The 13434-nt window shown below is 62.8% G+C and overlaps 1 protein-coding gene across 6 annotated transcripts in view; it reads right to left on the minus strand.

Moving 5' to 3' along the window:
* AGAP3 (ArfGAP with GTPase domain, ankyrin repeat and PH domain 3) overlaps positions 1-13101 on the minus strand; it is an 84438-nt gene extending 71337 nt beyond the window's left edge. For all 6 annotated transcript variants that reach the window (XM_052696533.1, XM_052696536.1, XM_052696535.1 and 3 more), the window contains exon 1: positions 12804-13101. In XM_052696533.1, coding sequence (XP_052552493.1) covers positions 12804-13086 — 283 coding nt within the window. In that variant the 5' untranslated portion in view covers positions 13087-13101. The remainder of the gene's footprint in view (positions 1-12803) is intronic.
* Between the last annotated feature and the right edge of the window lie 333 nt (positions 13102-13434).

The following is a 13434-nucleotide window of genomic DNA, read 5'->3' on the forward strand; positions in this document are numbered from 1 at the left end:
GGCACAGCACTGGGCACAGCACTGAACACAGCACTGGGCACAGCACTGGGCACAGCATTGGGCACAGCATTGAGCACAGCATTGAGCACAGCACTGGGCACAGCACTGAGCACAGCACTGGGCACAGCATTGAGCACAGCACTGGGCACAGCACTGGGCACAGCATTGAGCACAGCACTGAGCACAGCACTGAGTACAGCACTGGGCACAGCACTGGGCACAGCATTGAGCACAGCACTGAACACAGCACTGGGCACAGCACTGGGCACAGCACTGAGCACAGCACTGGGCACAGCACTGGGCACAGCACTGGGCACAGCATTGAGCACAGCACTGGGCACAGCATTGAGCACAGCACTGAGCACAGCACTGGGCACAGCATTGAGCACAGCACTGAGCACAGCACTGGGCACAGCATTGAGCACAGCACTGAGCACAGCATTGAGCACAGCACTGGGCACAGCACTGGGCACAGCATTGAGCACAGCACTGAGCATAGCACTGAGCACAGCACTGGGCACAGCATTGAGCACAGCATTGAGCACAGCACTGAGCACAGCATTGAGCACAGCACTGAGCACAGCACTGGGCACAGCACTGGGCACAGCACTGGGCACAGCATTGAGCACAGCACTGAGCATAGCACTGAGCACAGCACTGGGCACAGCATTGAGCACAGCATTGAGCACAGCACTGAGCACAGCATTGAGCACAGCACTGAGCACAGCACTGGGCACAGCACTGAGCACAGCATTGAGCACAGCACTGAGCACAGCACTGGGCACAGCACTGAACACAGCATTGAGCACAGCACTGGGCACAGCACTGAGCACAGCACTGAACACAGCACTGAACACAGCACTGGGCACAGCACTGAGCACAGCATTGAGCACAGCACTGAGCACAGCACTGGGCACAGCATTGAGCACAGCATTGAGCACAGCACTGAGCACAGCACTGGGCACAGCACTGGGCACAGCATTGAGCACAGCACTGAGCACAGCACTGGGCACAGCACTGGGCACAGCACTGAACACAGCACTGAACACAGCACTGGGCACAGCACTGAGCACAGCATTGAGCACAGCACTGAGCACAGCACTGAGCACAGCACTGGGCACAGCACTGGGCACAGCACTGAGCACAGCATTGAGCACAGCACTGGGCACAGCATTGAGCACAGCATTGAGCACAGCATTGAGCACAGCACTGGGCACAGCATTGAGCACAGCATTGAGCACAGCACTGAGCACAGCACTGAGCACAGCACTGGGCACAGCACTGGGCACAGCATTGAGCACAGCACTGGGCACAGCATTGAGCACAGCATTGAGCACAGCATTGAGCACAGCACTGGGCACAGCATTGAGCACAGCATTGAGCACAGCACTGAGCACAGCACTGAGCACAGCACTGGGCACAGCATTGGGCACAGCACTGGGCACAGCACTGGGCACAGCACTGAGCACAGCACTGGGCACAGCACTGGGCACAGCACTGGGCACAGCATTGAGCACAGCACTGAGCACAGCACTGAGCACAGCACTGGGCACAGCACTGGGCACAGCATTGAGCACAGCACTGAGCACAGCACTGGGCACAGCATTGAGCACAGCACTGAGCACAGCACTGGGCACAGCACTGAGCACAGCACTGGGCACAGCACTGGGCACAGCATTGAGCACAGCATTGAGCACAGCACTGAGCACAGCACTGGGCACAGCACTGAGCACAGCACTGGGCACAGCATTGAGCACAGCATTGAGCACAGCACTGAGCACAGCACTGGGCACAGCACTGGGCACAGCATTGAGCACAGCACTGAGCACAGCACTGAGCACAGCACTGAGCACAGCACTGGGCACAGCACTGGGCACAGCATTGAGCACAGCACTGAGCACAGCATTGAGCACAGCACTGGGCACAGCACTGAGCACAGCACTGGGCACAGCACTGGGCACAGCACTGAGCACAGCATTGGGCACAGCACTGGGCACAGCACTGAGCACAGCACTGAGCACAGCATTGGGCACAGCACTGGGCACAGCACTGAGCACAGCACTGAGCACAGCACTGAGCACAGCACTGGGCACAGCACTGGGCACAGCATTGAGCACAGCACTGAGCACAGCATTGAGCACAGCACTGGGCACAGCACTGGGCACAGCACTGGGCACAGCACTGAACACAGCACTGAGCACAGCATTGAGCACAGCACTGGGCACAGCACTGAGCACAGCACTGGGCACAGCACTGAGCACAGCACTGAGCACAGCATTGGGCACAGCACTGGGCACAGCACTGAGCACAGCACTGGGCACAGCATTGAGCACAGCATTGAGCACAGCACTGGGCACAGCACTGAGCACAGCACTGAGCACAGCATTGGGCACAGCACTGGGCACAGCACTGGGCACAGCACTGGGCACAGCATTGAGCACAGCACTGGGCACAGCACTGGGCACAGCATTGGGCACAGCATTGAGCACAGCACTGAGCACAGCACTGAGCACAGCACTGGGCACAGCACTGGGCACAGCACTGAGCACAGCACTGCAATGGGGAGCACTGCAATGAGCGCAATGTGTGCAGGCAGCGCTGCAAAGGAGACAACAGAGCAGCTCCAGAGCATTGCTCAGGGTAATGAAAACAGAAGGAGCTTAAAATGCTGAGCAACCAGGTGACTGCAGGTGGAGATCAGCGTAAAGCGCAGAGAAAAAGATCTCATTTTGCATATAGAATAATGAGCTGCAGTCCCTTGTTAGCATCCGAAATGAAATCCTGAGGTCATTCTGAATATTGGCAGCAATCAGAAAGCAAACAGAGCACGGGCAACTACTGAGAAGGGAAGAGAGAACAAAGCAGGAATGTGGATCTGAGCAGCCCCGTGGCTGCAGCTGGAGCTCCATGCTGCACTCCCAGCCAGCCCCCCTCACTGACCCCAATCACATCCCAAATCAGACACAGCAACCAGGAAGGCTCTGAGAAGGGCAGATGACCGAAGCCTGGCCCAGGTCCTGCGAACAGCCTGAGCAGGGTGAGGATGGGGGGAACGAAGTCTGCAGTGCCAGAGAAGGGGGAACAGGGAGCAATGAGTTTGCTGCTCCCTCCCAGCGCCATCCAGGGGATCACAAGTCAGTGAGGCGGCTCACGGGCAGGAGGAGATGGGTTTGAAGCAGTGCTGCACTGCAGAACGCCTGGCAAGCACTCAGCTGATGGGGCCAAGTGCAGGAGAAGGGCCACAGCCCCACTGTGCCACAGTGTGGGGGTCCTGCAGGGCAGCACCGTGCTGCACCCAGCCCAAGGACACTGCAGTGCCACGCAGTGATGGCAGCATGGGGCTCAGCACCCCACCAGCCCCACGGCTGCACTGGGGATTTCAGTGCCACCTCCTGGCACCCGGAGCCTATTTATAGAAGTTGGAGCAGAAGCAATTTAGATCTTTCCAAAAACGAGGTTAGGGAAAAAGAAGGGAGCTCTGCCGAAGCTGCACAGCCTCCGCTTAGCAATGGGAAGAGCGAAGGCACCTCTGAGCCACACAGCTGCAATCGGGGGGTCCCACCTGGACAGGGGGCCCTGCTGCCCATAGACGTGCACCGAGCTGAGGGCACACGGCCGCCTGCGGCCGCAGCTCAACCTCCCTGCACACTGCTGGATGCTGGAAGCTCCTGCAGCACCAAAGGAGCCCCCAGGCTCAGCAGCCCCAGCTCCCACAGCCCACGCTGCAGACGTGCAGTTGGATGCAGCCTCGGAGCAGCTCCTGCCCAACAGAGTGCTGTAAAGCAGTGAGCTACGAAGGAGTGTCGATTTTAGGACTTCTCTGCTCCCCGTGCCTGACTTACAGCCCTATGGCTGCTGCTCAGGTTTGTCTCAATGCAACCGGCTGTGTTACACACACAGGAATGCTTCCAGCTGAAATCCAGGCTGAAATCCTCCTCCCATTGAGTCCCATGTGTTGTCACTGACGACAGACCACGGATGCAGCAGAGGTGTCCCTGTGCCACATCCCTGCGCTTCTCTGGGTTGGAAGAAGCCACTGAACATGCAGTACATCAGAATGATCTCCTGTACCTGAGCTGCAGCTCTGGTGCTCTGCAGAGCAGTGCAGGCTCCCACGTGAAGCCCCACAAGTGCTGCCTGCATCCCCAGCACAGCTGCTCTCCATGAAGACCTGGGTGCTTTACAACTGTGTCCACGTGGCTCTGAGCTCTGCCACAGCATCGCGTTCTGCCTCAGTCCTAAGCTCACCTGGCTCCTCTTGCTGGGCTTCGTGCTGCCCTCCTTGCTGCATTCTCCAGGCTTTACATCCATCCATGGTTTATTGGTAGGTACTCACGTTTTTAAGCAATGTTAAGGTAATTACAGGCATGAAGGCCACACAGAGCGCTGGTGGCAGCGCTGTCAGAGCCACAGAGCGCTGCAATCCACGAACTCTGCACTCTGTGAACTCAGAGCCACCCGTGTTCGGAGAGGCGCAGAAAGGCTGGGTTGGAAGGGTCCTTAAAGATCACAGAAGCGCAGAACGGTCGGGTTGGAAGGAGCCCCCCAGACCCTCCTGCAGTCGGCTGGGTGCCCCCCACCAGCTCAGGATGCCCAGAGCCCCACTCACAGCCTCGGATACCTCCAGGGATGGGCAGCACTGCTGCAGTTTGGGCACTGTGAGGCTCAGTGCACCCACCGCCCTCACCCACACAGCCCCAGGAGCCCCGCGGCCCCTCCTGGTGCCAGCAGCCCGGTGGAGGGGGGCGCACTGCAGTTCTGAGGGCCCAAACGGAGCGCGCCCACCCCCAGCCTCACGTCTTCATCACAAGATCCTTCCATCGCCATGGAAACGGCAGAATTAGAGACTCGGATTTAAAGACGATTTCCAACGCGGGCAGGCAGTGGCTGAGCCCAGCAGGGCGCCATCCCTGCCCTCACAGCGCCCAGCGCCGCGCTCCAGCACCGACCCCAGCACTGCCACGAGAGCGGGCAGGCGGCTCACAGCACCAATGGCAGCACAGTGCTTGCACCGCTGCCCTGCACACCTCATCCACTGCCTCACCTGTAGCCCAGAGCTGCTGGGTGCCCCAAAGCTGCTGGGTGCCCCAAAGCTGCTGGGTGCCCCAGAGCTGCTGGGTGCCTCAGAGCTGCTGGGTGCCCCAGAGCTGCTGGGTGCCCCAAAGCTGCTGGGTGCCTCGGAGCTGCTGGGTGCCCCAGAGCTGCTGGGTGCCTCGGAGCTGCTGGGTGCCCCAAAGCTGCTGGGTGCCTCAGAGCTGCTGGGTGCCCCAAAGCTGCTGGGTGCCCCAAAGCTGCTGGGTGCCCCAAAGCTGCTGGGTGCCTCGGAGCTGCTGGGTGCCCCAGAGCTGCTGGGTGCCTCAGAGCTGCTGGGTGCCCCAGAGCTGCTGGGTGCCCCAGAGCTGCTGGGTGCCTCGAAGCTGCTGGGTGCCCCAAAGCTGCTGGGTGCCCCAAAGCTGCTGGATGCCCCAGAGCTGCTGGGTGCCCCAAAGCTGCTGGGTGCCCCAGATCTGCTGGGTGCCCCAAAGCTGCTGGGTGCCCCAAAGCTGCTGGGTGCCCCAGATCTGCTGGGTGCCCCCCAGCCCCACTGCTATGCCTGCAGCCCCCGGCCCTGCAGCACTACCCCCTCCCAGGGTCGGCAGCCCCCCCTCACACCGTGGGCCCCGTCAGCCTCCCCACATCACCATGAGGCCCTTTGCAGGTGCCGCCCGCCTGGGAATCCATGCAAACCAAAACCTCGTTAAGCACGCACTCATTTTAGCACTCTGCCTTGGCTGGGAGCCCTGCGCCGCACGGCAGGAGTGGCACAGTGAGCTCAAGGAGAGGAGGGCACAGGGCAGCACCACAGCTGTGCATGGGGACGGGGGTCTGCTTGGACACCTCCAGCCCTGCCGCTTCTACTGCAGCAAAACCGACGGCAATTGGGCTGATGACTCGAACAAGCTCAGAAGCCATTAACATCCAAATGCCAAAAAAGGGTAAAAAGGGAAAGAAAAAAAAAATAGAGGAGGAAACAGATGTCAGTAAGTTGTTGGGCAAAGGAAGTACCAAAATTGGTGTGGGAAGCCGAAAAGTCTGGGGGAAAACAGAGCCCATGACAATGGCCAGCAGGAAGCAGCAGCCCTGCAGGGCACCGCAGGAGGATGGGGAGGAAGCGCTGCAGGGTGGTGGGGGTGGGAGGCAGAGGCACCACGCAGCTCCACGTATGGATCCACGTATAAAGAAAGGACAATGTCATTGGAACAGGGCTTCACATCAAAGGACACAAAGAGCTCGAATGGAATGCTCTCAGATGGGGAAGCTCACAGAAGAGACGGCTCTTTGAACTTTCAGCACGCACTGAAGTGCTGGGGTGCCACACTGCAGCCAACCAGGAATGGCTGAGATGGAGCAAAGCCTCCTCAGCATGCAGAGATGGGGTGCAGCCCCTCGGGCAACCCCCCAGTGCCTGCCTGGAGATCCACCGCGAAACCAGGGGAAGGATCAACTCCATTTTATTCAAACAGAACTTTGGGCACGGAGCTGAGTTCAGCCTCACGTGTGCTTCAAGTTCAGCTGGTAAAGGCAACTCTGTGCACGCAGGGAGATGAGGCTGCCATCCAACACTGCTGTCACTGAGCAGCACTGGGCACAGAGCTGTGGGTGCCCCATCCTCAGAGGTGCCCGAGGCCACGCACAGCATCCCAGCATCCCAGAGCTGCGGGGCTTGGGAGGCACCTCTGGAGCCACCCCGCTCCATCCTCCCACAGCAGCTCCTTCAGCAGCTGCACGGCGTCCAGAAGGGTTTGGGACTCCCCCACCTCTCTGGGCTCCGGTCCAGGGCTCTGCCACCCTCACAGCACAGCAATTCCTCCTCACGTTCAGATCAACTCCCTGGGCTGCAGTCTGCGCCTGCTGCTCCTCGTCCTGGCGTCCAGCACCACCAAACGGAGCCCGGCCCCCTCCCCTGCCCTTCCCTTCAGCTCTCCATCGGCACCGCTCAGGTCCCTCAGCCTTCTCTCCTCCACACACCAGGGCTCTCCCAGGCCCCACCAGGAGCTGCTCCAGGCCCCACCACCCCACAGCTGGGCTCTCTCTAGCAGTTCCCATCCATCTGGATCCAGGCTGCCCCGCGCTGTGCACAGCGCTCCTGATGTGCCCCCAGGGCAGAGCAGAACACACTGCAGCCTCAGCCCTCAGCACAAACTCCACACACGGATCAGCCCCTATCACTGCCCAGCCAGCATCCACCTCCCCAGCTTCCCAGCAGGGACCTCAGAGCAGATGGGGGCTGAGTGAGCTCCTCCACAGCCACTGAGGTTGGATGTGAGGGGAAGTTGTGTGCTGTGAGAGCGGGGAGGGGCTGGAACAGCTGCCCAGAGAGGCTGTGATGCCCCGTCCATCCCTGGAGGTGTTGGAGGCCAGGTTGGATGGGGCCCTGGGCAGCCTGGGCTGCTGTGCAATGGGGAGGTTGGTGGCCCTGCATTGGGGGGGGGTTGGAGCTTCGTGATCCTTGGAGTCCCTTCCAACCCAACCATGCTGTGATTCTGTGATGTGCAACATGCACAATGCCCTGTGCTGCTGCTGTGCTCTGCTGACCCCATCCTGCAGTGTTCCCAGCCCCCAAAGCCCCCCAGCACACCCAGCAGTGGATCAGGCAGTGGCAGCACAGAGAAGGGCCGTCCTGCAGTGCAGGAGGAAGGACAGCACACAGCCTGCAGCTTATTGGAAGCAGATCTGCAATAAGAGCGTTGCTGGGAGCTGGCAGGTCCTCAAAGCTGATGGAACAAGCAGAAAGCATCCCAGCGCAAAGGAACACGAGTGTGGTGAGAGCCCCATTTGGAGAGCTGGCCGGGCTCCTTGCTGCGCTCAGACACGAGACGCTGCGCACATGGAGAGTGCCAATTAGGTCACGTTAATGAGGATAAATAGGAAAGAGTGGCATCAGCCCGTGGCTGAGCTCAGGAGAGCTACGACAAAGAAGAGATAAGAAGGAGTAAAGGCAGGGTCCGTTCTCACATATGAGCAGCAGATGTAAGCGGTGGCACACTGCTCTGCCCGGCGGCACCGCGCGGCCAGGAGGGGCGGTCGGCACCACAAGCAGCACTGCACCAAAACTCCCAAATTTGGGGTTATAAAACAGCAACGTCAGGTTGTGACGGACTTCACCCCGCAGCGCTCCATCGTCTGCAGGGCCGCAGAGCAGCCCGGAGCTCACAGCTCATGGGGAGGGAGCTGCGCCCACCTCCACAGCGCGCCGCAGGACAGACGTATTGCAGGCTGAGATGGAGCTGGTCAGAGAACTGCACTGCAGCTGTTCAGCAGAGAGAACTGCACACATTGAGGAGAGCATCAGGACCCCAGTGGGGTGAAACCCCCCGCGACGGCTGTGAGGCTGCACTGCCAGCACCCCCCGGAGCAGCACTGCCAGCGGCCCCCAGCCCTGCCGCCGCCTCCTCCTCTCTCTCTGCGCTCCTGGCCCCATGTGTTCATTTCGTTTCTGCTCTGCCAATGACTCACTTCTGCCATTCTGTTCCCAGAGAGTCTCTGCCCAAAGCCAAACCTCGGCTGCTCGCCTCCAGCGCTCCGGCAGCCGTGTCCAAACTGCGGCCCAGAGCCACGCATGGAGCCGCCAGCCCGTGCTGCACAGCTGTGCTCCTCCTTCCCTGCACACAAACACAGCTGCCTGCCCTCACCCCACACCCACCCCATCCTGTGGCCAACTCCTCTCCCTCCCACCCGTGGCAGAGATCACAGAATCACAGAATCACAGAATTGTAGGGGTTGGAAGGGACCTCCAGAGATCATCGAGTCCAACCCCACTTGCAGCTGCTCAATTCCAAGCTCTCACCTATCTGCGTTCCCCCACCTGTGACTGGTGCCAGAACAGAGCTTTGTAACACCCTGAAATCTGCTCTATCGCCCTCCCTGTCACCCAATCCAGGTGCTCCTGCTCCTGCAGGGGGATAGGAATAGATGATCTTCCGAGGTCCCTTCCAATCCCTGGCATTCTGTGATTGTCTGAGTGGTTAAAACAGGGTTAACGAAGGCCGGGATTCGCTGCTGGGTAACGAAGGACCCAAAGCAGGCAAAAAACAACAGCAGGATGCAGGTGGGCAACGGCTGCACTGCTGTGCAGGACCCAGCAGCCCGCGGTGCCTGCAGCACAGTCAGGGTGGGAGACGGAGCTGAGCGGATCACACAGACCCTGCAGGACTCAGGAGCGGGGTTCCACCACAGCCCTGCAGCGCGTGGTGACGGGAGGATTTCATCACATGCAGATTACCAGGGAGGAACCATCCCAGACGTCCCCTCGGGCTGCAGCTTCCCGTGACTCACAGCACCAGAGGCTGCAGAGCCGCCATGCAGCCCCCGGCACAGAGCCTGCAATCAGAGCCTGCACCAGCACCTCCGTGCAGCACCTCTGCTCTGCTCTGCTCTGCCTGGGTGCTGCAACCAACCTCCAGCAGGAAGGCAGGCTGTGAAATGATGGGGATTTTGATCCTCCCTGCCCCGGATGTCTCCATGGCATCAGCGCTGCACTCACAGCACCCACCTGGATGTGCCCAGCAATGCCCAGAGGGTCACAAGGGCAGGCAGGATGCAATGAAGCTCTGGCCATTGCCAGAAACAGCCCAGCCGTGCCGTGTTCCCTCCCTGCAGCTGCTGAGCGGGAGGCTCCGACTCGCCGAGTCCCGGAGGAGGGATTTTAGAACCAGACACCAAAGTAGGAAGGTGAGATCACGAACAGAAACAGCTCTGCTGCTTCCCAGCAAGGGATGCAACTGAAGCACGACGGTGCCAGCGGGGGCTGAGAGCTCTGAGCAGCATGAGTTGCACGGCAGCTCCTACCTCTCCATTTCTAGCAGTTCTGCCTGCACACAGAATCAGAGAACCATAGAATGGCTGGGTTGCAAAGGAGCACAGCGCTCATCTCGTTCCAAGGCCCTGCTGCGTGCAGGTCGCCAACCAGCAGCCCAGGCTGCCCAGAGCCACATCCAGCCTGGCCCTGAATGCCTCACATCGCCCCCTCTGCACAGCACTCCTTCCCCGAGCTCAGTGGCACTGCCCACAGCTCCTTCCCTCGCCGCCAGCTGTGATCACAGATCAGCACAGCAGACGCTGCCCAGCCCTGGGTCAGTGGCAGACAGCAGGGCTCCCCCTGCCAGCCCGGGTTGGGCACAGCTTCCTCCCCACGCTGCCCAGCTCCAGAGCACGGTGCTGCCCATGGCTCTCACAGACCAGACCTGCAGCCTGGAGCTGCTGGCGAAGTCCTGCAACAGAATCACAGCACGGCCCGGGTTGGAAGGGACCGCAAAGATGGCGAATGTGCAACCCTGCGACGGCACAGTGAGCTGCGAGCTGTCTGTCACCACCACAAATCAGCAGCGCTCGGTACAAACGGCCCGTCCTGCCCTCCCACCCATCCCTGCCTGTGTGTCACCACCTCCTCGCTCAGCCCACGTGCTGTTGGTGCAGCGAGTGACTGCCTCCTGAGCAGCCCAAACGGGAGAGCTGGGTCTGACCGCGGGCCTCGCCGCAGCGGAACACAGCGCACCGTGCTGCCGTGCTCTGCCAGGCTCACAGCACTGCACCGTGAGGCTGCAGCACAGCCCTTGCTGCCCCAGCTCATAGCTCTGCTCCATCCGCCGTGCCAGCATCCCTCAGCCCTGCCACCCCCATCCCCACCCCGCTGGATCCCACCCCCCCACCTCACTGCTGCCACTCTGCCTCCCAGCTCCATCAATCACAGCGCTGAGCAGCATCCTCTGCTTCTCCAACTCCCATCCTCAGCCTTGCTGAGAGCTGAGGTGAGAACCACCCCCACGTGTGCACGGCATCCCCAGCACAGTGCTGGGTGGGTGAGGAGCCCCATCCCGCTCCGGCCCCGCTGCTCCCACCCGATCCAGCTCCTTCGTTCTGCAGCCACCACCCCCCATGCTCACACAGCTCAGGGAGCCCGCGGGTGCACAGAGGGACACAGCAGGCAGGACGCAGCTGGCTCAGCAATGCCAGCCCTGCAGCCCGGGCTGCGCGCACCTCGAGGCCCCGCTGGCGCGGCCGCATCGCCGGGCTGCCATGTGCTGCACAAAGGGCTGGAGCTGCACAGCTTCTGCTGCACTGAGCAAAGTGGCCACGTCCAACCGGTGTCACCCATCAGAAAGAGGCAGGAAGAGACGCCACCCCTTGGTCTCAGAGGCTTCAAGCACAAAGACACCGAGGGAGCACATCGTGTCACAGCGGCTCTCAGAGATGCCACTGGGTGCTGATGACCCACAGTGAGACGGACAGAACTCCTACAACAAGCGGCCCTCCATCACAACTGGGTCTCAGAGCGCTGCCTCAGCTGCACGCCCTACATGGACCCACCTGGGACAGCAAGGCTCCAGCAAGGCAGGGGCTGCACCACTGCACTGTGCCGTGCTTCACTTTGCTTTATGCAGACACACAAATCCCAAACACGGCTCTGCAGTCTGCAATGCAGTGAGGGAAGAGCCCAGGAGGGGAGAGCTTTCTGCTGACCCCCGGCACTGCCCAAACGTGGTCAGCAGCCACGAGCACCACCGGGGCTCAGCCACAGGGACACAGCTGGGCCCATCACCCCCTGCCCACCAGGACCCGGCCCGCACCTCCTTCCCTTCCACAAAGGAAGGAACTGCCCACAAACAGAACCAGGAGAGCAGGAAGAAGTTTGGCCAATTCCAGCACCAGGCACTGCAGATGTGACCGGCGCTGTAAGCAGGACATCCAAAGAGCACGGAGCAGTCACTGCAACCCTGAGCAAGGAAAGCAAACAGCAGCCAGCAATTCCAGCACGGAGCACAGAGCCGGGGCTCAGAACCACATCCCCTCTGTGTCACATCTCCATCACAGCCCCTCGGCATGCTGTGAGCCACCAGCAACACCATCCAGCTCTTCTCCAGACTGCAGCACACACTGCACTCGTAGCCACCCGCTCAGGGCAGGCTGGGCTCGGGGCAGGCTGGGCTCTCGGCATCCTCCAGCAGCAGCGCGCAGTGCGGGATGTGAGGTTGCTAAGAGACGCAGCGCGGCGCGCGCATCTCCGGCCCACCAATGTTTACATCCTGAAGGACACCCGGGGGAAGGGGGTTGGGGGCCCATCGTGACCCCTCCCCCGACCCCACGTCCCGCCTCCAGCCCGGAATGGCGCCCATCGCGCCCACCCCCCGCGTGCCGCTCTCCGCCGGCCTCTGCGGCAGAACCTCACGGGGCGCTCACGGAGCCGGCAGAGCCCCCGGAGCCCCCCCCGCTTCTATCGGATTTCCATCTCCGCACGCTGAGCCCTTTGTTCCCGCGCGGCAGGACGGACCGAACCCATCCCGGGCCCGGCGCGCCCTCGGCCCGTCCGTCCTCGGATCTCTCCCGGCTCCCCTCCCCCCATCCCCGGCCCAAAACGGACGCGGCCGCCGGGACGCCGCGGCGCTGGGTCGAAGCCGCCGCATCCCACGCAGCGCCCCGCAGCCCCGGCGGTTCGGTTCCGGGGCTCCGGCACGAGGGCGATCCGCGACCTTCCGGGCCGAGCCGACACGTGCGGGCGGCGCCCGACCCCCCCCCCCGCCCCGCCCGCCCGTCCTTCGGCCGTTCCGCCGCAGCGCTGCGCATCGCCGGCGCTCCCCGCCCGCAGCGCTCCGCCGGACGCGCCCGGCCCGACCCGCGCAGCGCCGCCCCGCAGCCCCGCAGCCCCGCACCGCCCCCGCGGGCCGCAGTGCCGGGGGCGGCCGCTGCCGCAGGGCCCGCGCGCGGTGCGGTGGGACAAAGGGCGGCGCGAGGACTCGGTTCGGCCCGGCCCGGTTCGGCCCGCTCACCCTCGATGGAGATGACGTGCTCGCGGATCTGGCTCTGCAGCGCCAGGTCCTCCACGCGCTCGATGAGGTCGTAGATGGCGTAGATGTTGGGGTGCACCGACTCGAAGCGGCCGATCTCCGCGCGGATGGCGGCCGAGTTGGACAGCCCGAACTGCGGCGGCGGCGGCCCGCCCGGCTGCGGGCCCGACGGTCCGGGCACCGGCACCGGCACCGGCACGGGGCCGCCGGGCGCCGCCAGGCTCTGCTGCTGCGGGCTCTGCCCGGCGCCGCCCGCGAAGTTCATGGCGGCGGCGGCGGCGGCGGCGGTCAGCGCGGGGCCGCCGGGATCCGCTGCATGGCCGCGCGGGGCGCGCTCTGCCGGGATGCGGCTCTCGGCCGCCCCCGCCGCTCCGCTCCGCTCCGCTCCCCGCCGGCAGCGCCCGCGTCACGCACCGCCCCCGCCTCGCGCGTCAGCGCCGTGCGGAGCGGCCCCGGGGCGGGGCGGGGCGGGGAGGGGGCGGCGGGGGCCGGGCCGGGGGGTGCGGAGCTCCGCGATGTCCCGCGGCCTCCGGATGGCCCCGCCGCCCCCTCCGTCCCCGCTGCGTCCCCACGAGCCCGCACGGCTCCGCGCGGTGCCGGCGTTCCCGCTACG

Source organism: Tympanuchus pallidicinctus, unplaced genomic scaffold, assembly GCF_026119805.1.
Source record: "Tympanuchus pallidicinctus isolate F22 unplaced genomic scaffold, pur_lepc_1.0 scaffold3, whole genome shotgun sequence".
In the NCBI taxonomy this organism is placed as follows: domain Eukaryota; kingdom Metazoa; phylum Chordata; class Aves; order Galliformes; family Phasianidae; genus Tympanuchus; species Tympanuchus pallidicinctus.